We start from the raw sequence: 26,552 nt of genomic DNA on the forward strand, positions 1-26,552 counted from the left end.
ACAGGTGCCACTATGCCTCCTCGAATCACCATAGGGCGGCATTCCAGCATGTGAGTGCGTTCAAATGGGGCAGAATGCTTGGTCTTCGGGTGGGGGTGGGGGTGGGGGGGGGGGTGTCTGTCCTTCCGTGACATTGAAGCTTGTACAGGGCACGCTGCTGCAACAGTGAGGTATATATGGATATACCTCCCCACATCATCATTGGGGCGGCACACCAGCATGTGAGTGCATTAAAATGGGTCTTCGGGAGGTGGGTCTGTCCTTCCATGACATTGAAGCTTGTACATGGCACGCTGCTTCAGCAGTGAGGCATATATGGAACCAGCTGGGAGAAGAGGGCCGTTCACAGTGCCGACAGTGTACTGGAGGATGGAATGTGACCACAGTGCGAGATGACCGCCATCGTGTCCACTTGACTGCAACTGATAGGACAGCCTCATCCACAATGTTGACGTGACGTTGGAGCACTGCAACGGGTGTGGTCTTATCTGTGTCGACGGTCCGACGCTGTCTTCTGCAGGCTGGACTGGTGGCACGCATGCCATTGCGTCGGCTTACATTGACCAATCCCTCCAGTGCCGCAGATTGCAATTGCCACATGGACGCCGACACAGGCAAGCAGAGTGGGAAAATGTAGTGTTTTCTGACGAGTGCCGCTCCAACTTGTCCTACAGTATACGCATTCGACACCGCCATGGTAAACGCAGTTGGGCAGTCTGTATTGTTGAGCGGCATAGCCGACAAACGCCAAATGCTTTGGTGCGCCATTGCCTGTAACACACGACCTCGCCTCCTACGTCTCGAGGGCAATCTGAACAGCTACTGCTCCATACTTAACAATCATATACAACCGTTCGCTCGACGAAAGATCCGTACCCGAAGACTGGAAAGTTGCATAGGTCACACCAATATTCAAGGAAGTTAGTAGGAGTAATCCACTAAATTACAGCCCCATATCGTTAACGTCGATATGCAGCAGGATTATAGAACATATATTGTGTTCGAACATTATGAATTACCTCGAAGGAAACATTCTATTGACACACAGTCAACACGGGTTTAGAAAACATCGTTCCCGTGAAACACAACTAGCTCTTTATTCACATGAAGTGTTGAGTGCTATTGACAAGGGATTTCAGATCGATTCCGTATTTCTGGATATCCGAGAGACTTTTGACACTGAACCACACAAGCGAGTCTTATTGATGGTTCAAATGCCTCTGAGCACTATGGTACTTAACTTCTGAGGTCGTCTGTCCCCTAGAACTTAGAACTACTTAAACCTAACTAACCTAAGGACATCATACACATCCATGCCCGAGGCAGGATTCGAACCTGCCGCCGTAGCGGTCGCGCGGTTCCAGACTGTAGCGCCTGGGAATAATAGAGAATTGTGGAGGTGGTTCCATGAACCCTATTCCAGGCACTTAAATGTGATTTGCGGAGTATCCATGTAGATGTAGATGTAGATCTGGGAGGATTTTACAGCCCGGAGCACTGCCCCTCCTGCGGGTAGTTCCACATGTCATATTTCAGCAGGACAACGCCCGGCAGCATGTAGAGAGGATGTGTAAGCCTTCTTCGAAGAACGATGAGTACCACTGCTTCCCTGGCCTGCCCGTTCGCCTGACATGTCGCCCATCGAAGATGTCTGGGATATGGTCGGTCGGCAACTTGTTCGTTCAGACCCTCCTGCAGCCACAGTTGATGTTTTGTAGACATGCCTATAAACAGCGTGTCAGAATATTCCCCATCAGCACATTCAAGCGCTCTTTGATTCCATGCCACGATGTCTAGCGGCTCTGATTGCTGCACGTGGTGATGCTGAATTTCCGCAGTTACAGTTCATGTACAGGTCTGTAATGCCAATCATTTGTGCTGTGTCATCTTCCTAATCGGTGGAATAAATTTCATTGTGATCACATCTCTCAATCTTGACGTTTCACTTTTTCCAAACAGTAGTGTACACTTTTACTTTAAACTGATTGTCTACAGTAGTAGTGCAATATTATCTGAGCAACTATAGTTACTACTGCCCTTCATTACAATAATCGCTCGACTAAAAATGAACTGTAAATTTAATTAGATTTGTCTTATTTTGACTGTTCCTTTCACTTGTGACTTTCTAGGAATTTGTGGTAAAAGTATAGGACACCGCTGATGGTTAACGACTCGGGTCAATGAAGTAAGTTCCGGAAAGAAAAATGTGTTCTGTGACTAGACACACTACAATCTTCCAAAAAATTACTAAGACGGTGGCGAGTCTATTACACAGCTACAAAATATCGGCTGGATCTTACTTTGCGATGCGTTGCTTATGGTGCAACGTAGTGTTCATTATGAGATCCATTAATGGCAACAGGCTCGTCCTGATCAGCTAGCAGTTTGACTAAATTTGGGTGACATAGCATTCATTATTTCTGAATACTGCTTGTGACCATATACTGTGAAGACATGCTTGCTCGCCCACCTATAATTTGCCTGGTCGCGTACTTCAACATTTTCGACGCAAAACTCTTTGGCATTTTCTCGCCAACACATACACATGTTATACACCCTAGATGGCCGCCTGGAGTGGCCGCGCGGTTTAGAGCGCCATGTCACGGATTGCGCGGCCCCTCCAGCCGGAGGTTCGAGTCCTCCCTTCGGCAGGTGTGTGTGTGTGTGTGTGTGTGTTTTTTTTTTTTCTTATCATAAGTCAGTTTAAGATAGTTTTAGTAATGTGTAAGTCTAGGGACCGATGACCTTACCAGTTTGGTCCCTTAGGAACACACACACACACACACACACACCACCACAGATGCTACGCTGATACCTCTCTGCCTTCAGCTCACCAACTGCGCACACTCGCGTCAGTGATGTTATTGTTTTGTCGTATACTATGAAGTCCGTAGCTCGTGGTCTTGCGGTGGACTTTCTCGCTTTCCGTGCACGGGGTCCCGGGTTCGATTCCCGGCGGGGTCAGGGATTTTCCCTGCCACGAGATGGCTGGATGTTGTTGTGTCGTCTTCATCATCATCATTCATCCTCATTACGGTCGGAGGAAAGCAATGGCAAACCACCTCCGCTAGGACCTTGCCTAGTACGGCGGTGCGGGTCTCCTGCATCGTCCCCTGCGCTCCTCGGAGTATGGGACTTCATCATCATTATATTATAAAAGCTGCCCTGATGTGACTACCGCTATTACTACAATAATTCCACACATATAATTCTCATTTATCCTATCAACATGTATTACATTTTCATAAACCCTAATTATTCACAAAATTCATTAATACATATATTTTAAAAATGGTTACAAACTCGAGAAATCAAGTTACTGAAGAATACCTGAGGCACTGGGTTACAAGTTATCACCGTACATTCGCTTTTCCGCTGTCTCTAACATGTTCCCGAAAAGTGTTGTGCTTTTCCGAATCCCAGGTGTGAATGTTGTACCGATTAACCTTCCCAGTATCTGGGAGGTTTCTTCATCAGAGACACCGACATTTCCTAGATAGCTGGGGTTTTGCCCGATCCGGTCCATCATTTCAACAGCAAATTCGTGGCGTAGCCGCAAGTGATTTCGTATCAACGCTTGTGCTATTTGAACCTCGTGAGCGTGCAAGCGAAGTCGTTTATGCAGCACCTTCCGAACTGTTGAGCGAACTGAACTTTGGTAGGCTTCTGTGGAAGGTCTCTCTGATCTCATCTACCATTTCATCAGATGTGCGGTTTCTCTGAGAACACGTCTGTTTACACTCCCAGTGCCTGGGAACTTCTCACACAAAGCTTTAATCGTCTTAGCATCTCGTGTTACCCTTTGAATTTCACGTCGGAAATAACTTTGGACAGCAATGGGTGATTTCGTTTCCGCATGCTCTCCTGAGGTGTTGGTATCTCTGGTAATCGCTTAATTGCTTAGAAAATGTTTACAGCTGCTTCACGTGGTGCGGAAAACCGCAAGTACCTATGTCACACAAAATTTTTTTTATTGTATTTGGAAATCAGGGAGTTTTCATGTGGATACCCCGTGTTGCAATCTCATAAGATCAGATAGTATACATGGCTTAGGCCACAGTGAATAAAAATGGCAGCTGTTTGATACTAGATGAATATCGAAATACGACAAAACTAAGCTAGATAGTGAAGTCAGTAGCAGCGGAAACAGTTGATCAGGAATTACAGGCCAGAAAGTTCTAACGATAGCTGCAGATAGGGAAATATCACTGGAAGTTATGATAATATCTATACATGGCCTTTCCGCCGGCGCGAGTAGTCAAGAGTGAGAGAACGTTATCAGCAGCTGACACAGCTAAATAGGGGCCCCATTGCAGGTCTCCATTTGGCCAGTTGATCGAATCATGGAATATCCAGATTTGCTGGGCATTTGGAGGTGACAGGTCCGATGGCTCGGATTCGTGCATACTCTTTGTCAAGGTTCGGCTGACCTCGTGTGATCACCACAATGAAGGATCACTGTATTGTAGATCAAGTACAAGGTAAACACCTCACTCAAGCGGCTACATTCCAATAACAAGTAATGGACTCCTAGTAACATTGTCGTCGGAGACTTACAGCAACCGGACTGTTTTTGGAATTACCGTTCTATGCGCAGGATGCCGTAAGCAAACGGCAGCGTCTGGAGTTGTGCCGTAACAGAGAAGTATGGACTTCCGATGAATGGTGCCACATTGTGTTCGGCGAAGCATGGTGATTCTGTGCTACTCAGGATGCGTATCGCTACCAGTGTGGTGGCGACCTGGGGAGGAGTCCGTCTCCACTATTGTTTTGGAGAGGGACAGCTGTGTTACTCCTGGCGTTACAGGGTGAGAAACCATCGTATATGACTTCAAGCCGCGGCTGCTGTTGAGTGTTGAAGCTCTGACGGTGTAGTTGCACGTACGGACATCTTGCATTCTCATATGTTGCCTCTGATGGGAGAGTATCACGGTGTCTTTTTTCAAAAGGACAACACCCGTCCACGCTTTGCACAAGTCTCCACGAACTGTCTGTGAGCTGGTTAGATACTCCCGTGGCCAGCAAGACCTGTCTCCATTGGAACATGTATCAGACCAGACCGAATGTCAACTCCACCCCAGCGATAGTATGCAGAATATCAAGCACCAGTTACAACAGTTGTCGGCCACCATGCATCAGGAGGTGAAACAACGGCTTTTCGACACCATTCCCAACCCAATCTGTGGGATCCAGCCCAATCGTCTAAAATAGGGTGCCTAGGAAGCTGCTTTATCGGATAGCTAAACAACATTCAACAAAACTTATTAATAGAGGTCATTACAATAAATTACAGTGACAATACTTGACTCTGTCTGCTTAACAATGATGGGTCCCAAGCAATTGGCGAGATGGAAATAATCAGTGTCCTTCGATATATACGCTACTGGCCATTAAAATAGCTACACCACGAAGATGACGTGCTACAGACGCGAAATTTAACCGACAGGAAGAAGATGCTGTGATATGCAAATGATTAGCTTTTCAGAGCATTCACACAAGGTTGGCGCCGGTGGCGACACCTACAACGTGTTGACATGACGAAAGTTTCCAACCGATTTCTCATACACAAACAGCAGTTGACTGGCGTTGCCTGGTGAAACGTTCTTGTCATGCCTCGTGTAAGGAGGAGAAATGCGTACCATCAGGTTTCCGACTTTGATAAAGGTCGGATTGTAGCCTGTCGCGATTGCTGTTTACCGTATCGCGACATTCCTACTCGCGTTGGTCGAGATCCAATGACTGTTGCCAGAATATGGAATCGGTGGGTTCAGGAGGGTAATACGGAACGCCGTGCTGGATCCCAACGGCCTCGTATCACTAGCAGTCGAGATGACAGACATCCTATACGCATGGCTGTAACGGATCGTGCATCCACGTCTCGATCCGTGAGTCAACAGATTGGGACGTTTACAAGACAACAACCATCTGCACCAAGAGTTCGACGACGTTTGCAGCAGCATGGACTATCAGCTCGGAGACCATGGCTGCGGTTACCCCTGACGCTGCATCACAGACAGGAGCGCCTGCGATAGTGTACTCAACGACGAACCTGGGTGCACGAATGGCAAAACGTCATTTTTTCGGATGAATCCAGGTTCTGTTTACAGCACAATGATGTTCGCATCCGTGTTTGGCGACATCGCGGTGAACCCGCATTGGAAACGTGTATTCGTCATCGCCATACTGGCGTATCACCCGACGTGATGGTATGGAGTGCCATTGGTTACACGTCTCGGTCACCTCTTGTTCGCATTGACGGCACTTTGAACAGTGGACGTTGCATTTCAGATGTGTTACGACCCGTGGCCCTACCCATCATTCGATCCCTGGGAAACCCTACATTTCAGTAGGATAATGCACGACCGCATGCTGGAGGTCCTGTACGGGCCTATCTGGATACAGAAAATGTTCGACTGCTGCCCTGGCCAGCACATTCTCCAGATCTCTCACCAATTGAAAACGTCTGGTCAATGGTGGCCGAGCAACTGGCTCGTCGCAATACGCCAGTCACTACTCTTGATGAACTGTGGTATCGTGTTGAAGCTGCATGGGCAGCCATCCAAGCTCTGTTTGACTCAATGCCCAGGCGTATCAAGGCAGTTATTACGGCTAGAGTTGGTTGTTCTGGGTACTGATTTCTCAGTATCTATGCACCCAAATTGAGTGAAAATGTCATCATATGTCAGATCTAGTATAATATATCTGTCCAATGGATACCCGTTTATCATCTGCACTTCTTCTTGGTGTAGCAATTTTGATGGCCAGTAGAGTACAATGTACATGCAAGTAATCAGTATAGATCACAAGTCAGGACTAAAGAGTTAGGATGACGGTTCGTCTTATAGTGCAACTCTTCTTGTTTGGCCGAGGCTAGCTGGAGCGGCGTGTATATTCTCTCTTGTCGTGATTCGCTACTAGTCAGGGTTCTATTGGCTGACATCGTCTCACAGCCTTCTCGGCTGTTACGTTCCCGGCCGACACGCCGGCGCTTGGTGTTACTCCGGAACACAATCAGTGCATGCATCGGGCCAGACAGAGTACACATCATACTGATAAGTGGATTCATACGGCTCGACGCCATTGCGATGGTACGAGTCTGGTAAGATGAAGTGTATTGTGAGTTGTAAGGACTTAAATGGATCATTACCTGTTTGTTGCTGCATACATAAAGTATTTTTTAGTCTTAAGCGTACTGTCTACACATTCCAGTGTACGTGAAGAAAAATGATGAAGAGTTATGTGCCGTTTAAATGCACGAATAAATCCGGGAAAGGAACCTACATTATCTTTTCAGGTATACAGATATGTTTAGAAGTTTCATATTAGCGACCTTCAGTCATAGCACTTAAATTTTCAGACGGTATATATCACTGAATTTACCTTTTTTTTAACAGTAGCTGATATTTTTGAAAGTACTTGTCGACATTATGCTCAAAACATTTCGTTTCATAGTGCAGCAAATTAGCTGAGATGTTGGTGTGGACACCACAGAGGATGCACCTGCATTCTACACACAGCACCATGTTGTTAAAAAGTAGTGTACCAGATAATGGAAAAAATCATGTGATGCTAAATGAATATTACCTCGAAAATTTGGACCACTAAGACAGTGAAATTGTGCAATTGGCACTCATGCTAACGTAATAAAGTGCATTTTGTTGTGAGTAAACAGTTACAGCGAATTTCTTGTAGTACGCAAGATATCGGTAAACAATGACTGATTGTTATTTTTTCATAAAAATTGCTGTCCGGTTAGATGTTTAGATGAGACATTATTTTCGTGACCTACTGAGAGGAAGATGTGTTACAACCAAAGGGATGTACGTTTAGCACCAGAATGGCCTCCAAAGCGCCTTTGAAATTGTCCGCTGTTCACAGTAGCAGTTATGGCATTGTCATGCCGTGGCGTGCCAAACCAGCAAGCACGTGTGTAGTGCCAGCATTGCGTCAGGGAAGCACAAGTTGTCCCTCTCCCAGCGCAACTCTCCCCGCGACTGTCCATGTGTTGGGTGTCAGTGGGCAGAGATTGCTTCCTGTGCTGCACGCACCCTCCTGAAAAATCTGTCAGGATGTTATATGTCGTGAATAAACTCTACATGGCAATACCAAACGTCTACCAGCGCACGTGCAAAAAAACTTCTCCCGGCTGCACGTGGTACGCTTGCAATGTCTCCTACCTTTGCCCGCAGTTCTTCTTTCCCCTACACCTCAAATCTATCCACTATAGTAAAAAACCCATGTGCTAACGTAGAAAGGAAGATTAGGGTTTCATGTGCCGAACAAACGAACGGAACATAAGCTCGTATTGGGTAAGAATGTTGTTGTTGTAGTCTTCAGTTCTGAGACTGGTTTGATGCAGCTCTTCATGCTACTCTATCCTGTGCAAGCTTCTTCATCTCCCAGTACCTACTGCAACCTACATCCTTCTGAATCTGTTTAGTGTATTCATCTCTTGGTCTCCCTCTACGATTTTTATCCTCCACGCTAACCTCCAATACTAAATTCGTGATTCCTCGATGCCTCAGAAAATGCCCCACCAACCGATCTCTTCTCCCAGTCACGTTGTGCCACAAATTTCTCTTCTCTCCAATTCTATTCAATACCTCCTCATTAGTTATGTGATCTACCCAGGGCATGGCTGTGTGTGTTTGTCCGTAGGATAATTTAGGTTAAGTAGTGTGTAAGCTTAGGGACTGATGGCCTTAGCAGTTAAGTCCCATAAGATTTCACACACATTTGAATTTTGATCTACCCATGTAATCTTCAGCATTCTTCTGTAGCCCCACATTTCGAAAGCTTCTATTCTCTTCTTGTCCAAACTATTTATCGTCCACGTTTCACTTCCATACATCGCTACACTCCATACGAATACTTTCAGAAACGACTTCCTGACACTTAAATCTATAATCGATGTTAACAAATTTCTCTTCTTCAGAAACGCTTTCCTTGCCATTGCCAGTCTACATTTGATATCCTCTCTACTTCGACCATCATCAGTTATTTTGCTCCCCAAATAGCAAAACTCATTTACCACTTTAAGTGTCTCATTTCCTCATCTAATTCCCTCAGCATACCCGACTTCATTCGACTATATGCCATTATCCTCGTTTTGTTTTTGTTGATGTTCATCTTATAACCTCTTTTGAAGACACCGTCCATTCCGTTCAACTGCTCTTCCAGATTATTTGCTGTCTCTGACAGAATTACAATGTCACCGGCGAACCTCAAAGCTTTTATTTCTTCTCCGTGGGGTTTAATACCCACTCCCAATTTTTCTTTTGTTTCCTTTACTGCTTGCTCAATATACAGATTGAATAACATCGGGGATAGGCTACAACCCTGTCTCACTCCCTTTCCAACCACTGCTTCCCTTTCCTGTACCTCGACTCTTATAACTGCCATCTGGTTTCTGTACAAATTATAAATAGCCTTTCGCTCCCTGTATTTTACCGCTGCCACCTTCAGAATTTGAGAGAGAGTATTCCAGTCAACATTGTCAAAATCTTTCTCTAAGTCTACAAATGCTAGAAACGTAGGTTTGCCTTTCCTTAATCTATTTTCTAAGATAAGTCGTAGGGCTAGTATTGCCTCATGTGTTCCAACATATCTACGGAATCTAAATTGATCTTCCCCGAGGTCGGCTTCTACCAGTTCGTCTGTATAGAATTCGTGTTAGTATTTTGCAGCCGTGGCTTATTAAACTGATAGATCGGTAATTTTCACATCTGTCAACACCTGCTTTCTTTGGGTAAGAATAGGAAAGCAAATTGTCCAAGTCGTTTTCAAATAACCCGTCCCAGCTTATGCCTTAATTGTGTCAGAGAAAGCACGGAAAATCTAAATCTGGATGGCCTCAAGAAGACTTGAACAGCTGTCCACTGTAGCGTTTCTCAATAAAAAATAATGAAAACGGATGAGATATGAATTAATTGATTAAAATGGATTTTTAATAGGTTTTATCACTGCTAGTAAACATGACGTTTAAGAAAGCATTGCATAATAGGTAACTTTTGGCTGAGAACACTACATGAATGTTTTTTGTTTTGCTGGAGGCAATGCTACTGAAATGATGAAACATGGCAAAAAAATTTTACTCTCTTTTCTAATTAAGCTGAACTCCGCCTTCCAGCATCGTCAGTACATCAGACTGGAGAGTGCGTTGGTATACGACATTGTTTGGAGGCCAAAGACCGATCTGAATGTTAGGCCGTTCGCGTAATAACATTGCCCGGAATTTAGGGAAAAAAGGTCGGCACAAGTGATCTCAGGGACATATGAATTATAATCTCATGGATTACACGGCGAATGAACGCTAACAGTGTTCGCTCGTGGCAAACAAACAATGTGCCAGGATCTTCTCTTCGATGCACCCTGAAACAGAGCTAAGAAAAAAAAATCACATACAACGAAGCGCCAAAGAAGTTTATATAGGCATGCGTATTTAAATATAGAGATATGTAAACAGGCAGAATACGACAATGCGGTCGACATCGCCCGTATAGGACAACAGGTGTCTGGCGCAGTTGTTAGATCGGTTACTGCTGCTACATCGGCAGATTATCAAGATTTAAGTGAGTTTGAACGCGGTGTTATAATCGGCGCATGGGCGATGGGATATAGCATCTCCGAGGTAGCGATGAAGTGGGGATTTTGCCGTTCGACCATTTCACGAGTATACCGTTGAATATCAGGAATCCGGTAAAACATCAAATCTCCGACATCGCTGCGGCCGGAAAAACATCCTGCAAGAACGGGACCAACACGACTGAAGAGAATCGTTCAACGTGACAGAACTGCAAATTGCTGCAGACTCTAATGCAGCGCCATCAACAAGTATCAGCCGCATGAGCCTTTCAACGAAACATTATATATATGGGCTTTTGGAGCAGAAGGCCCACTCGTGTACCCTTGATGAGAGCGCGACAAAAAGCTTTACGCCTCGCCTGGGCCCGTCAACACTGACATTCGACTGATGATGACAGTCAACACATTGCCCGGCCGGACCGAGTCTCCTTTTGAAACTGTATCGACCGGATAGACGTGTACCCTTACGGAGACAACTTCATGAATCCACGGACTCTGCATGTCAGCAGGGGACTGTCGAAGCTGGTAGAGACTGTGTAATGGCGTAGGGCGTGTGCAGTTGGAGTGATGCGGGACCCCTGATACGTCTAGATAGGACTCTGACAGGTGACACGTACGTAAGCAACCTGTCTGATCACCTGTATCCATTCATGTCCATTGTGCATTCCGACAGGTTTGTTCAGTTCCAGCAGGACAATGCGACACCCCACACGGTCTGAATTACTACAGAGTGGATCCAGGAACACTCTTCTGAGTTCAAACACATGCGCTGGCCACCAAACTCCCCAGACATGAACATTATTGAGCATATCTCGGTTGCCTTGCAATATGCTGTTCAGAAGAGATCTCTATCCTCTTGTACTCTTAAGGATTTAAGGACAGCCCTGCAGGATTTATGGTGTCAGTCGCCTCCAGCAAGCCGGCCGGTGTGGACGAGCGGTTCTAGGCGCTTCAGTTTGGAACCGCGCGACTGCTACGGTTGCAGGTTCGAATCCTGCCTCGGGCATGGATGTGTGTGATGTCTTTAGGTTAGTTAGGTTTAAGTAGTTTTAAGTTCTAGGGGACTGATGACTCAGATGTTAAGTCCCGTAGTGCTCAGAGCCATTTGAACCATTTTTTCCCCCTCCAGAACTACTTCAGAGATTAGGTCGGGTCCATGCTAAGTCGTTTTGCGGCACTTCTGCGTGCTCGCGGGGGCCCTACACGATATCAGGCAGGTGTACCAGTTTCTTTGGATCTTCAGTGTATAACATGAATAGCAAGGAAAGGGATCGCCAAATGAAACACGGCTACTTAACATCAAATTGACGTAAATATTCAAGAAAAGGGTACAAGTGACACACAACTCATCTCGATAGCGCAGCACAAAACAGAGAGAGATAGTCGCGTTCCGCTTTCTTATATCGCTAGATAAATGAAGGTAGTTACTACGTTTTGTTTCACAATGTTTTCTTTATATATTTTAGCTCAGAGAGTTATTTTTTACAAAATAATTCGTGAATAATTAAAAATACATCATCTCATTATTACATCGTTTCTTTCAGTTAATATACAAATTTATTTGTATATGTAAAATTATTTAGAATATTTACAGGCGTTAATTAAAATGGTGGCTAATTTTTATTCATTTATAAAGTAACATTTCACCACCTCAGTACGAGTTCAGCTGTATCTCTATGCTAGACCATTCCACAAGACCGTAGATCAACTTGCATGTTGTGTAAGCAGCGTATCAGTGGCGAAAAATGCGTAATGTTTGTGCAGATTGCTTGGTAGGTAAGTGAGAGGGTGATGTGGAAGCGAAAGTGTCGACCAGGAGGTCGTTAGTCGATAGGTCGTTGGGTTTGGCTCCGACCTCTACACATCTGGCCATCACGTCTATTCGCCCACAAGCATCAGGTTGTGTCCTATCTGTTGGGGAGTGTCGAAGCTGTGTTGGTCTGAAACCTAATGGTGCGGCGAGGCTCTCTTAGTGTACGAATTCTTGTCCCGCAGGCAGCACGTGGAACCCGCGGAGGGCGTCCGGCAGCCTGGTGCTGATGTTCGGGCTGGTGTTCGCGCTGGTCATGTACAACGCGTACGCCGCCTTCATCACGTCCGTGCTGTCCGTCAGGGTGGCCTCCATCCGCGGCCTCGACGACCTGCTGCAGAGCGACTTCCAGTTCGGCTACACGCTGGCCGGACAGGGCGAGATGTTCCTCAGGGTGAGTCCAGGCACGGGGCGTCTCTGTGACGTTGCACGCTCACAGCGCTGATAGAGAACACCAGACATATCAGTCTCGGGTGGTCAACCCTAGACTACAAAACCACTCACAAACAGACCACAACGGCAAACGCGGTTTTGAATTTTTGTATGTTTATGGTGCATGAAATTCAAAGAACTCAACTATCAGTTTACAAAGCAGTTCGATGCAACTCTCAAGAATTCTCGAGGTAATCGAATTTAAAATTTTCCGAGCGTCGGTAATACCCGAAATTTATGCCAATTCGCCGAAAGGTATAGTGGCACTCTGGTAGAGTGTTCCCCTGCAAGTGACTTGTGTTTGAACCCCGGCCAAAGCGAAATTTTAAACAATGGTGCCTGTGCCCGAGCAATTCCGTACAGTGTGAAACACTTAGACGTAAAAAAAATTAATCCGCAATTTTTTTAAAATTTAAATAATGTTTATTAACAATCTTTTACAAACGGTCAGTAATTGAGAACTTGTATTTCGAACGAAAAATGGATTGTATGTAAAGTACGTAATTATAAAGAAGCGGGCGTGTATTTTTCATAAAAATGAGAATTAGATGTAGTTGATTGGAATATATATGTCCGCCCCTGGTATCTGAGTGGTTAGCGCGACGGAATGTCATGCCTACCGGCCCGGGTTCGATTCCCGGCTGGGTCGGAGATTGAGATTTTCGCCGCTCAGGGACTGGGTGTTATGTTGTCCTTATCATCATTTCATCCCCATCGACACGAAAGTCACCGAAGTGCCGTCAACTCGAAAGACTTGTACCAGGCGAACGGGAGGCCCTAGCCACACGGCATTTACATTGGAACATATATGACGAATTTTGTATTTAAATGATCTAAATGTTCGAACTGAATGAAAAAATGAAATAATGACAGAAAGGAGACTCTAATCAGCGATTACGTCTCGAGTGTTACTGATTTTTTCCGTCTTTATGTATTTTACCCTTCACCGAAAAACTCCTAGAAGCTGTGCGTTTGTTTAGACATTTGCTCTGGCCAGGAATCGAGCCTAGGTGCCCTACGAGACAGACGAACAGCCAGTCACAGAGCCACGCTGCCAGTCGGAAATAATTGACCTTATTTCAGAGTATTAAAGACGCTTCGAAAACTTCAGCGTAGATTTCTTTTTTCAGAATTTTTGAGTGTTGCATCCAACTGATTTGGATGATCGATATTTGAGTTCTGAACTTGACGAAACATAAACATAAAAAATTACAAAAAATCCGATTCCCGTGTGTTTTCTTGTGAGTCGAAAGGTATCAGGAAATATTTTACCATTGATTTGCTGAAGTTCATAAGAACCAGGTAAACAAATGTATACAGTACGGGAAAAAGTGTTAGCGGCCTGTGGATGTTTTAAATTCTATTGATTTTAAACCTTGGATCGCTGTATCCTTCACATGTCGCATTGCACCCGTATGCGAAGTACAAGGATGAGAAAAACTGAATGTTGATGATGATGATGATTAGTGTTTTAGGGCGCACAACAACGAGGTTTTTAGCGCCCGAGAGAATAACTGAAGGACGAAAGTAAGGCCGCGTGGGATTAGCCGAGCGGTCTAGGCGCTGCAGTCATAGACTGTGCGGCTGGTCCCGGCGGAGGTTCTAGTCCTCCCTCGGGCATGGGTGTTGGTGTTTGTCCTTAGGATAATTTAGGTTAAGTAGTGTGTAAGCTTAGGGATTTCAGACATATTTGAACATTTTTTGACGAAAGTAACTTTAGCATGAAATGTTACTTCCAAGTAAACTTGGTCGATACGGGGAAGGAACTGCTACAGGGTAGCACAGGAGGTAAGTAAAATAAATACGCAGTGAGTGCAGTGAGACGATAAGAAATGACACTCTTATTGAGAGACAATAATTAAACTGAAGTCAGCTTGATTCGAGAGAGTCCCATGGAAATTACAAGGAGCGGATTGTGATTCTTGATAACAAATCCAAATGTCGTATGACTAGGGCCTCCCGTCGGGTAGACCGTTCGTCGGGTGCAAGTCTTTCGATCTGACGCCACTTCAGCGACTTGCGCGCCGTTGGGGATGAAATGATGATGATTAGCACAACACGACACCCAGTTCCTGAGCGGAGAAAATCTCCGACCCAGCCGGAAATTGAATCCGGGCCCTAAGGATTGACATTCTGTTGCGCTGACCACTTTTTTTTCATTTTGTTCGGTATTGTTCGTTGTGTTTGGTCTGGGCGGACGTCACAAGACATCCGTTCAAGTTGATCGTTGATTCCTTTACTCAGTTTTTTTATTACAGAGGGCGAGCAGCCCTCTGACCGATCACGCTCAGCTACCGTGCCGGCGCCACTCAGCTACCGGGGACGGACTGTGATTCTTGATACGGTGTGTGATTACCACGGACAGCTATGGATGCCTTGCAACGTACTCCCATGCTGGCCACAACGTTATTAAGGAGTTCTTGTGGTAGGGCGTTTCATTCCTCCATCAGCTTAACAACGACAGCATAGTCGGCGAATGTGGACGAGCTGAAGCACGTGTCGCCGGCGCACCTCACAGGTGCTGGATGGGATTTAAGTCGAAGGAACGGGCAGGTCGGTCGAATCGTCGAATATCATCTCATTCTAAGAACTCCCTCACCTGCGCTGTTCAATGCGGTCGCGCATTGTCATCCATAAAAATGAAGGTAGGGCGGAATGCCCGCCTGAAAACACGCACACTTTGATAGCGGTATGAAGTCACAATACCGTTGAACGGTAAATGTACCGTGTTCGAAGATATGGAAGTCAGTGTGACCACGCAACCTGATTCTTTCCCACACCATAGTACATGGAGCACCGAAGCGATCATGTTCGACAATGTTCCAGGTTGCATTATGTGTTCCCATCTCTCGCCATATGAGAGTACATCCATAATCACTACTCGGACTGAATCTGTTCTCATCCTGGAATAACTCGAGACCCCACTCCTGGTTGGTCCATTCCCTACGCTCTTGGCACCACCACCGATGTTTGTTTGTCAACGGAGCACAACGTACTGGACGCCTGGCAGAGACACCGCCCTCATGCAGTCGTCTTGCCACTGTGGAGCATAAGATTTCATACCTTACAGTCCTGTTAAAGTGGTTGCAATTCCAGCCGCTGTCTGATGCGGGTCTCTCCTAGCGTGTTGCGCAACGTAGCGGTCATCTGCTGCTGTTCTTACAGTGGTCGAGCACCTCCTCTTCTTCGGGCAGCAGTGCCTGTCGTTCGCAATGCTCCCCATGCACGTGAAACAATACTTCGAGCAATATCAAACTTCTGCGCTATACTCGTGACACTTCGAACTTCTTCTAGTTTCCCGAAGTTCTGCATCGTGTGAAGTCATCCAGATGTTTTCTTCAGGACACATTGTCATGAACAACACCATCACAGTGCATCGTAACTGCTTTCTGATTGACACACACTGTCTTGTCCCGTTCCTTCAACTGCCTCGTGTTGTGGCGCCAGCCCCATTTGGCGCTGTAATAACGGCGACCTCGCGCCATGTGACATCCAAGTTTCTGTGGACCTCTCACAACATGCTCCCCCGCAGATTCGTTCATTTCCATCGCTTAGTTAATATGTTTCCATCTGAGCTCTTGATATTCATGCAAGTGGTTCTCTTTTCTCCAAAGGTCTCTTTAATTTTTTCTGTACGCAGTATCAATTCTGAAGGTGACAGGAGTCAAATACAGGGAGCGAAAGCCTATTTACAATTTGTACAGAAACCAGACGGCAGTTATAAGAGTCGAGGGGCATGAAAGGGAAGAAGTGGTTGGTAAGGGAGTGAGACAGGTTTGTAGCCTATTCCCGATGATATTCAATCTGTATATTGAGCAAGCAGTAAAGGAAACAAAAGAAAAATTCGGAGTCGGAATTTAAATCCATGAAGAAGAAATAAAAACTTTGAGGTTCGCCGATGACATTGTTATTCTGTCAGAGACAGCAAAGGACCAGGAAGAGCAGTTTAACGGAATGGACAGTGTCTTGAAAGGAGGATATAAGATGAACATCAACAAAAGCAAAACGAGGATAGTGAAATGTCGTCGAATTAAATCGTGTGATGCTGAGGGAATTAGATTAGGAAATGAAACACTTAAAGTAGTAAATGAGTTTTGCTATTTGGGGAGCAAATTAACTGATGATGATTAAATTAGACAGGATATAAAATGTAGACTGGCAATGGCAAGGAAAGCATTTCTGAAGAAGATAATTTGTTAACATCGAGTATAGATGTAAGTGTCAGGAAGTCGTTTCTGAAAGTATTTGTATGGAGTGTAGCCATGTATGGAAGTGAAACATGGACTATAAATAGTCTAGACAAGAAGAGAATAGAAGCTTTCGAAATGTGGTGCTACAGAAGAATGCTGAAGATTAGATGGTTAGATCACATAGCTAATGAGGAGGTATTGAATAGAATTGGGGAGAAGAGAAATTTGTGGCACAACTTGACTAGAAGAAGGGATCGGTTCGTAGGACATGAACTGAGGCATGAAGGGATCACCAGTTTAGTATTGAAGGGCAGGTGAAGGGTAAAAATCGTAGAGGGAGACAAAGAGATGAATACACTAAGCAGATTAAGAAGGATGTAGGTTGCAGTAGGTACTGGGAGATGAAGAAGCTTGCTCAGGATAGAGTAGCATGGAGAACTGCATCAAACCAGTCTCTGGACTGAATACCACAACAACAACAGTTAATGTGTTGTGTTTCTTTATCTATACCGGTATATTCTTTAAGTTTTGCAGAGAAGTATATTTCTGACTAAAAATTACGTTGAGGCCGAACGATGGACAGCTATATTGTACTACAGCTAGAATTACTTTTAACAGCTGACAATGCGCCTTTAACTGATAGTCTTGACGCTACCTATGTTTAGTTACTGGTATTTAATCCGGTCCCCATTGTACATACAGTGGTGTTGGACAGATTTGGTGAGGTCTAACTGAAGCCAATAAACTCTATTTGTCCCCATGCAAACTAGGAAGTTTTGTATTTTTCTGTGACTTGTTTGCTTTTTAATAAAATCTTCTCGTGCACAGACCGTGTCAGATTTGATTTGAAACTCGAGCTTTCGAAGATAATAACCATCTTCTTCGTCAGGAGATTACTATCTTCCGGGAGCGAAATATGTCTAAGTTATAGCCGCCAGGGTGGCAGAGCGATTCTAGGCGCTTCAATCCGGAACCGCGCGACCGCTACGGTCGCAGGTTTGAATCCTGCCTCGGGCATGGATGTGTGTGATGTCCTTAGGTTAGTTAGGTTTAAGTGGTTCTAAGTTCTAGGTGACTGATGACCTCAGAAGTTAAGTCCCAGAGCCATTTTTTTGGTCTAAGTTACAGCGGTGCCCAAGCTTCCCAGTGGTCGGCTGACGTCGCATAGTGTTCTGATTTCTATTGTCGGAGTGACTTAACCTAGAAGCCGTGATACGCGAGTGCAGGAAATTACCGATGTGGCGGTAAGGCCCTTTCCGGGTCGCAACTGAGGGGCGGAAAGAGAACACCATCTGTTTCAATAACTTGTCTGTAGCCACCACTGAGATTTCAACCTCCGTCTCTGTTAAAATTGTTGGTGCACATTCGAATTTCTACCGTTCCTTTTGTTAGACGTTAATCTCCTGACGAAGAGGATGGTGATTATCTTCGAAAATTCGAGTTTTAACTCAGATTTGACGCCATCTGTGCACTGACAATGCTATACACAACGATGTCGCTGCGGAAAAATATGATGTCATAGTTCTTTCCCTTCTGATTCTGAACTGAAATTCTGTTTTGTTTTTGGAGGAATTCCTCGGTGGGAGAAATCAGCTTGAGGCGGTGTAGTGGCTGCGGTGTGTATTTTCCACTGTAGTGAATGGATGTGAGACTCTTCTGGAAAGCAGGTGGATTTCTACAGGGCATTTATTACTGGAATATGATTATTGACTATCTTCATCCTTTCTTGTGGGTCGAATCGCGCCTGGCGACTGTTATTAAGACTAGTGTAATAGTGTAGCAGTGCAGGGGATTAATCAGGGACAATCAATAAACGTTTACCAGTTAATCTTCGGAGAGATCTATGGCTTAATTTTTCTCGGGCGACGAGAGCGTGCCTTAGCCTCTGTGACTTCAGTGTAATTACTATCTCTGAATAAAAGTGCCATTTCTGTTCGCCTCATGGCGCATTCCTTTCAGTTACTTTTTCTTGTATACTGTAGCAGGTCCAAGTCTCGTCGAGTTACGTTACTTACAAGGGAACATCCCCATCGCACCCCCCTCAGATTTAGTTATAAGTTGGCACAGTGGATAGGCCTTGAAAAACTGAACACAGATCAATCGAGAAAACAGGAAGAAGTTGTGTGGAACTATGAAAAAATAAGCAAAATATACAAACTGGGTCGTCCATGCCTAAGATAGGCAATATTAAGAGGGACGTGAGCCGAGGAGCGTCGTGGTCCCGTGGTTAGCGTGAACAGCTGCGGAACGAGAGGTCTTTAGTTCGAATCTGCCCTCGGCTGAAAATTTTGCTTTCTTTATCTTCGCAAAGTTATGATCTGTCCGTTCGTTCATTGACGTCTCTGTTCACTGTAATAAGTTTAGTGTCTGTGTTTTGCGACAGCACCGCAAAACCGTGCGATTAGTTGACGAAAGGACGTGTCTCTCCAATGGGAACCGAAAACATTTGATCGCAAGGTCATAGGTCAACCGATTCCTCCACAGGAAAACACGTCTGATATATTCTATACGACACTGGTGACAGCATGTGCGTCACATGACAGGAATATGTTGTCGACCCACCTAACTAGTACACTTGGCGAATGGGTAAAAAGATTCTTCTACCTTGCCCGATTTAGGTTTTCTTGTGGATGTAATAATCACTCAAAAAAAAGTGATGAAAACATAAGGGTTTGTCACATAAACTGAAAATAAAAAGTTAAAATTTTCGGTCGAGTGAAGATTTGGACCATAGACCTCTTATTCCGCAGTTGTTCACGCTAACCACGGGACCACGGCTCTCCGCGTCTCACACTGCCCTTAATATTGCCTATATTGCACATGGAAGACCCAGTTTGTATATTTTGCTTATTTTTTCATAGTTCCACACAACTTCTTCCTGTTTTCTCGATCGATCTGTGTTCAGTTTTTCAAGGCCTATCCACTGTGTCAACTTATAACTAAATCTGAGGGGGGTGCGATGGGGAGGTTCCCTTGTTAGTAGTGTCACGTCATGCGAAGGTTACTTGCGTCCTTAAGTTTTGCACACCAGTATGTGTAGGAAGTTAACAGAACAGTAACAACTCAATGTGGCAGGTGTGTGGCCGTCCACTAGACATCTAAGAAGCTAACGAAGTTTAAAAATTCGTTATTGATTTAATTAAGTCCTTTTACAGGCAAAGAGCATAAAGACAGAGTTAATAGCATTGATTGACTGTTCCGTCGGTTCTTTGTAGAATATTTTATACATTATGAATGAAAACACACACACACACACACACACACACACACACACAGACACACACAAAATGCTGGTTTAGTGTTCTACGATATTATTTATTTCGTAAACAGGTTTTCGGTGGTGGGGGTCAAAGATTTTAATCTACCGCATATACCGAGTATCTCCGTTTCGAGAGATGAAAAATGTTAATGTTAAATTTAGGAATAAAAAAAGAGGGTTATTTAACTGTGAATGTGATGTAGGATTATTTAGGTAAGATGAAATATATGACGTATTAACTAATGAACTTTATACAAATCACAACAGTTGTTTGTAGAAGAGAATAAATGGAACAATAAACTTCGCTGACGTGTAACTGCACAAATTGATCTTGTCAGTAATAGGTCCTGAATTACAAACAGATAAGATATACTAGTGAGATTGAGGAGTTAACCTATGCAGCTGTGATTATGTAAAGTAAAATTTTTTTAACACAAGAAGAGAAATTATAATAACTGAAATATGTGAAAATGGAACTTGTGAGTAAGAGGGGTAATTTACAACACGGCCAGGATGGGGTTATGAGTAGCATCTGCAGTTAGAAGTGGACAGCAAGGGAGTCTGGTACTGACTTGAAATAATGTGCACAATATCTTTTTACCCAATGGTAAAGACAACACTCCATTAATGTATGATTACAAAATAAATGATCAGTCTTTGGGAGTGGTAACATCAGTCAAGTATCTGGGTGTGAGTATTCGAAATGATCTCAAATGAAATGATGAGATTACACAAGTAACAGGTAAGGCGAACTCTAGATTGCGGTTTATTGGTAGAATCCTGAAGTGATGCAGTCCTTCAACAAAAGAAATAGCTTACAATACGTTAGTTCGTCCAGTCTTAGAGTATTGTTCGTCTGTATGGGACCCTTACCAGTTGGGTCCGGTTCAAGAGATTGAGAAGGTCCAAAGAAGAGCGGCAAGATTCGTGACTGGTACATTTAGCCATCGCGAGAGCGTTACAAATCTCATAGTAAATTTGAAGTGGGACACACTTGCGGATAGTCGACGCGCTAAACAGAAGGAGCTGCTCACTACATTCCGAAATCGAATCTTAGCCGAGGATGTAGAGCATATATTATTACTACCAACTTTCAAATCGCGTAATGATCATCATTCAAAGATAAGGGAAATTAGAGCTCGTACTGAGGCGTTCAGACAGTCGTTTTTCCCTCGCGCGATCCGCGAGTGGAACAGAGGTGGGGAAAATGACTTTGGCGCGAATTGTGCCCTCCGCCACACACCGCTTGGTGGCTAGCGGAGTATATATGTAGATGTAGATGTAGATGTTTGAAAAAAGAGTGAAATATATAAAATTACTTGTAACTGTGGCAAATTTTAAACTGCTCAGACTGGCAGGCAAAAGTGCATCCGCTTGAATCAATAGCATAGAAGCTGGAAACTTAAGAAAAGGAGCTTCTACTTTTGCGCACCACCTGCTTAAAGAACGCCATAGCAACGAGGTGCAACTTGAAGCATTACATCACATACATAAAGGTAGGAAGATGAATTTATTTGAAATAATGGAAATTATAAACATACATCCATCAGCCCAACCTTACTACTGAACGGCCAGACACAGTTCCCTTACTGGCCGCTTCTATTTGCAAATACTACTCATAATCCCATCCGGGCCGTGCTGTAAATTGTCCTTCAAAAATTTCATAGCCACTCATATTTGTCTTGGTACCTGATGATGGCGTAACAGCCGGAAACCGGTTTGCGGAATGCGTAATAAGTATTGCAGAATATTACACCAATGTTGCGTCATCTATAAGGAGCTAGCACGTCCCAGTGGCTGCTCAGCTGGTCCGAGATGGCCGTCCTGTGTACCAGTGGGACAGAGTGCCCTCGAGCAGTTGCTCGGCGCGTCGCGGCCCGCAGTTTCAGAGGCGTGACGAGATGGTGTGCCGCAGACGGCGAACGACTCGCACCTGCGGCGGCTGTACCTGCGCGGGCTGGTGGGCAACACGGGCGTGCACGACGCGGCGGAGGGCCTGCGGCGCGCCGTGCGCGGCGGCTACGCCTTCTTCGTGAGCTCGCGGCTGGCGCGGCGCGCGCTCGCCTTCACCGTGGAGCTGCAGCGCCGCTGCGACGTGCGAGAGCTGCCCGTCGAGGCCACCCGCTCCTCCGTCGCGCTGCCCATGAGCCGCACCTCGCCCTTCCGCCGCCTGCTCAACCTCAGGCACGTACTCGCCGCCGCCGCCGTTCCATGCTACGTGCTGAGCTCACGGATGTCGCCCATCGTTGTCAACATTCTTCATCGCCAAAGCATATGTGGTCGACATTTCTGGTGTCAGTCCAGTCTTAAATATCCATAAAGCTTCACGTCTTTCTCCTTCATACTACACTTCTCTTTTATGTCCATTATGGAGAACGTAGGCATCACTATGGGTGGTGTCCTTCATTCTTCATATACAGGGTGTTACAAAAAGGTACGGCCAAACTTTCAGGAAACATTCGTCACACACAAAGAAAGAAAATATGTTATGTGGGCATGTGTCTGGAAACGCTTACTTTCCTTGTTAGAGCTCATTTTATTACTTCTCTTCAAGTCACATTAATCAGGGAATGGAAACACACAGCAACAGAACGTACCAGCGTGACTTCAAACACTTTGTTACAGGAAATGTTCAAAATGTCCTCCGTTAGCGAGGATACATGCATCCACCCTCCGTCGCATGGAATCCCTGATGCGCTGATGCAGCCCTGGAGAATGGCGTATTGTATCACAGCCGTCCACAATACGAGCACGAAGAGGCTCTACATTTGGTACCGGGGTTGCGTAGACAAGAGCTTTCAAATGCCCTCATAAATGAAAGTCAAGAGGGTTGAGGTCAGGAGAGCGTGGAGGCCATGGAATTGGTCCGCCTCTACCAATCCATCGGTCACCGAATCTGTTGTTGAGAAGCGTACGAACACTTCGACTGAAATGTGCAGGAGCTCCATCGTGCATGAACCACATGTTGTGTCGTACTTGTAAAGGCACATGTTCTAGCAGCACAGGTAGAGTATCCCGTATGAAATCATGATAACGTGCTCCATTGAGCGTAGGTGGAAGAGCATGGGGCCCAATCAAGGCATCACCAACAATGCCTGCCCAAACGTTCACAGAAAATCTTTGTTGATGACGTGATTGCGCAATTGCGTGCGGATTCTCGTCAGCCCACACATGTTGATTGTGAATCGAGGAAGTACAGTACATACTGACGAAACTAAAATGAGCTCTAACATGGAAGTTAAGCGTTTCCGGACACATGTCCACATAACATCTTTTCTTTATTTGTGTGTGAGGAATGTTTCCTGAAAGTTTGGCCGTACCTTTTTGTAACACCGTGTATAGAGTAGAAACGATGCGCTTTTTTGGTATTAGTTCACTGTAAAGTGTTTCTTCTTCTTCCACTAGCCAAGCACAGGCATTCATTCTCCCTCTCCTCCTACTTCTCCTGCTCCATTTTCGCACTCCACCTTCTTCTTTTCTCCTCCTTTTCTTCTTCTTTTTTGCTCCTTCACCTTTCCTCTTGATTTCTCCTTTTTGTTCTCCTTTTCCTTCTCCTCCTTCTTCTCCCCTTCTCTGCTCCTCTGTTTCTCTCTGTCTCCTTTTCCCCCTTTCCTTCTCTCCTTTTCCTTTTCTCCTCTCTTTCTCTCCTTCTTCTCCCTCTCTCCTTGTTTTTATTTTCCCCTTCTCTCCTCATTCTCATTCTCTCCTTCTACTCCTTCTCTCCTTCCTCTCCTTCCCTCCTAGTTCTCCTTCTCTCTGTGTTCTCATTCTCCCCTCCTCTCCTCGTTCTCTCCTTCACCTTCTTCTCCTGCTCTCCTTCTCTCCTTCCTCTCCTTCTCTCCTCATTCTCATTCTCCCCTTCTCATTCTCTTCTTTTTCTCCTTCCCTCTTTCTTCTCCTTCTCACCTTCTTTTCGTTCTCTCCTTCGCTTTGTTCTCTACTTTTCTTCATGTTGTCGTTCGCTCATTCTCGCTCTCTTTACCCTTTTTGTTCTCCTTCTCGTTCTCCTTCTCCTCCTTGTCCTCCTCCTCCTCCTCCTCCTCCTCCTCCTCCTACTTCCCCTTCTCTCCTTTTCCTTTTCTCCCTTTCCTTGCCTCCTTCTCTCCTTCCCCTTTTCATTCTCTTTCCATTTACCATTCCCTTTCTTCCTGTTTCTCTTCCCATCATCGATATGCCATGTCGAGTATATCAAATACTGGCCTAGGATTCGTTGACCTTTTGCAACACATTGTAGATGATAAACGTTTCCTACATTCAGTTACGATGTTCATATGATAGAAGGTCTTTCTTTTCCTCATTATTTTACTTCGTTAACTTCCTGCTTCTTCTCCTCTTCTTCTTCATCCTTTTCTATGATTTCATCTTCTGTGGCTCACAGTCTATTACCGAACACTGACGATCGACTTGTACAATGCATGTCGATATCTGTTACAACAGAGGTAATGATCGACGTTTTTGATGCTACATCAATCGATTCTGTTCTCAAGTCGTACTGTTAGTCTTCTTTTGCTTCTTCTCTTCCTTCTCCTATTCGTAGTTCGGTGTGCCAGTCCCACTCTGTCAGATGTTGATTAGCAGAAGTCCAGTGTGAGAAGCCTGTGTGGGACAAAGTCACACCTATTCGTCAATAACATAAAGTAGTTAGCTACCTCTTCAAAAAAGATAATTTTAAAACAATATTTGACAAGCTGACTTAATCAAAGAGATAACATCATAAAAGGATTATATGAAGGCTTATAACTACTTTAACTTTAAAAACACACACAGACACACACACACACACACAAAATTACAGACAAACATAGCACCTGTGAAAGTAAGCCCAACAATAATATTGCTGCCTGTCTATTACATATATTCATTCTTTCCTGTTAGTGTATCACAAAACCTAAGGCACTATCCTTTCTTAATAAATGAGGTGGTTGAGCTCAGGATAGTGAGCGAGGCCAGATACTTTTACCACATCGAAACTACACAATTCGATTACACTCACTTTACTGTAATTACTGAATTTGCTTGGATACTGCTAGTTTTTCATAAATTAGTAGACTGTTAGTCTTCTTGGAAATACTGAAATCTCCAGTTTCCTGTATATGCGGGAACGGTGAAAAGATGAAAATTTGTCGCTTAAGCTTTCCTAACACACACGTCACCTACATCACGGTTGCAGCCTGCTGCGCATGCGCGAGGCGGGCGCGCTGGCGCGTGCGCGCGAGGCGCTGCTGCCGCCGCTGCCGCGCTGCCACGACGAGTCGGCCTTCAACTCGGCGCGGCTGGCCGACGTCTACTCGGCCTTCCTGCTGCTCGGCTCGGGACTGATGGGCGCCGCGGCGCTCGCCGTCGCGGAGTTCGTCTGGAAGCGGCGCCGCCTCCTGCGCAGGCTGCGGCACACCCTCTGCGGCGACGCCGACGGCGACGCTGCGGAAATGTTGCGTCCCGTGGCGGCTGCGGTCGGCGCCCTCCCCACGGGGAGCAGGTGTCCGGCCATGGCGCTGCCCCGCCCCTCCGTGCAGTGGCTCGGTTAAAGCTACAGTCAGTCAGTACGCAAGGTCTCCTGGAAAGAACTGAGGCAGTTCAATTCGTGTAAGGCTCGTGCAGTATAACTTGGCACCTGTACGGAAAGGCATTCTCTCACTGAGGGCTGAGCAAGTGATCCCGTTGTTCTGAAGGAAGAAGGCCAATTATGACTTACTCGATGGTACTTCCTGGTCCCCACTAATATACAGTCTTCTGCGATGCCCAACATTTTGCCTTGCAGCATACCACAGCCTCTCCTTTGCTCGGGAGGGCGCCTCCACTGACAGCGGGGTCTCTGAACTCGCCGCGGATAGTGTAGCATTGTTGACCGGTAGGCCTCATCCGGGAAGTGCGGCCGCCGGGTTGTACGTCCTATTTCAGGTGACGCCATATTGGGCGGCTTTTGTGTCGGTGATGATGATGAGGGCAACACAACACCGAGTCCACGGACGGAGAAAGTCTCTGACCCGGCCGGGAATCGAACCGGGTTCCGTTGAATGGTAGGCAAACACTTCATCACTGAGCTAAGCAGATGGACCGCAGAGACGACACAACAGAAGTGAATGCTGTTTGTTCTACCCACACTCCGCAGTGCACAGTACTGACAGAAATGGCTGAATGATGCTTTTTGCTAATGGGTCATGCCATCCATTAACTGTTTATGACGAATGTGAGAATGTTCGAACAGTCCACGGGTATACTGCTGGTTCATAGCGTCCAACGGGCACAATATTTCGGCGATCAGACATGTCGCCATCGT

General features: G+C 45.4%; 1 protein-coding gene across 1 annotated transcript in view; it reads left to right on the plus strand.

Moving 5' to 3' along the window:
* The window catches only part of LOC124593863 (glutamate receptor ionotropic, delta-1-like), a 123,760-nt gene extending 97,960 nt beyond the window's left edge, over nucleotides 1-25,800 (plus strand). Inside the window, exons 7-9 of the mRNA XM_047132210.1 lie at nucleotides 12,580-12,788; nucleotides 22,191-22,459; nucleotides 25,446-25,800. Coding sequence (XP_046988166.1) covers nucleotides 12,580-12,788; nucleotides 22,191-22,459; nucleotides 25,446-25,800 — 833 coding nt within the window. The remainder of the gene's footprint in view (nucleotides 1-12,579; nucleotides 12,789-22,190; nucleotides 22,460-25,445) is intronic.
* The last annotated feature ends 752 nt before the right edge of the window (nucleotides 25,801-26,552 follow it).

This window comes from Schistocerca americana, chromosome 2, assembly GCF_021461395.2.
Source record: "Schistocerca americana isolate TAMUIC-IGC-003095 chromosome 2, iqSchAmer2.1, whole genome shotgun sequence".
In the NCBI taxonomy this organism is placed as follows: Eukaryota; Metazoa; Arthropoda; class Insecta; order Orthoptera; family Acrididae; genus Schistocerca; species Schistocerca americana.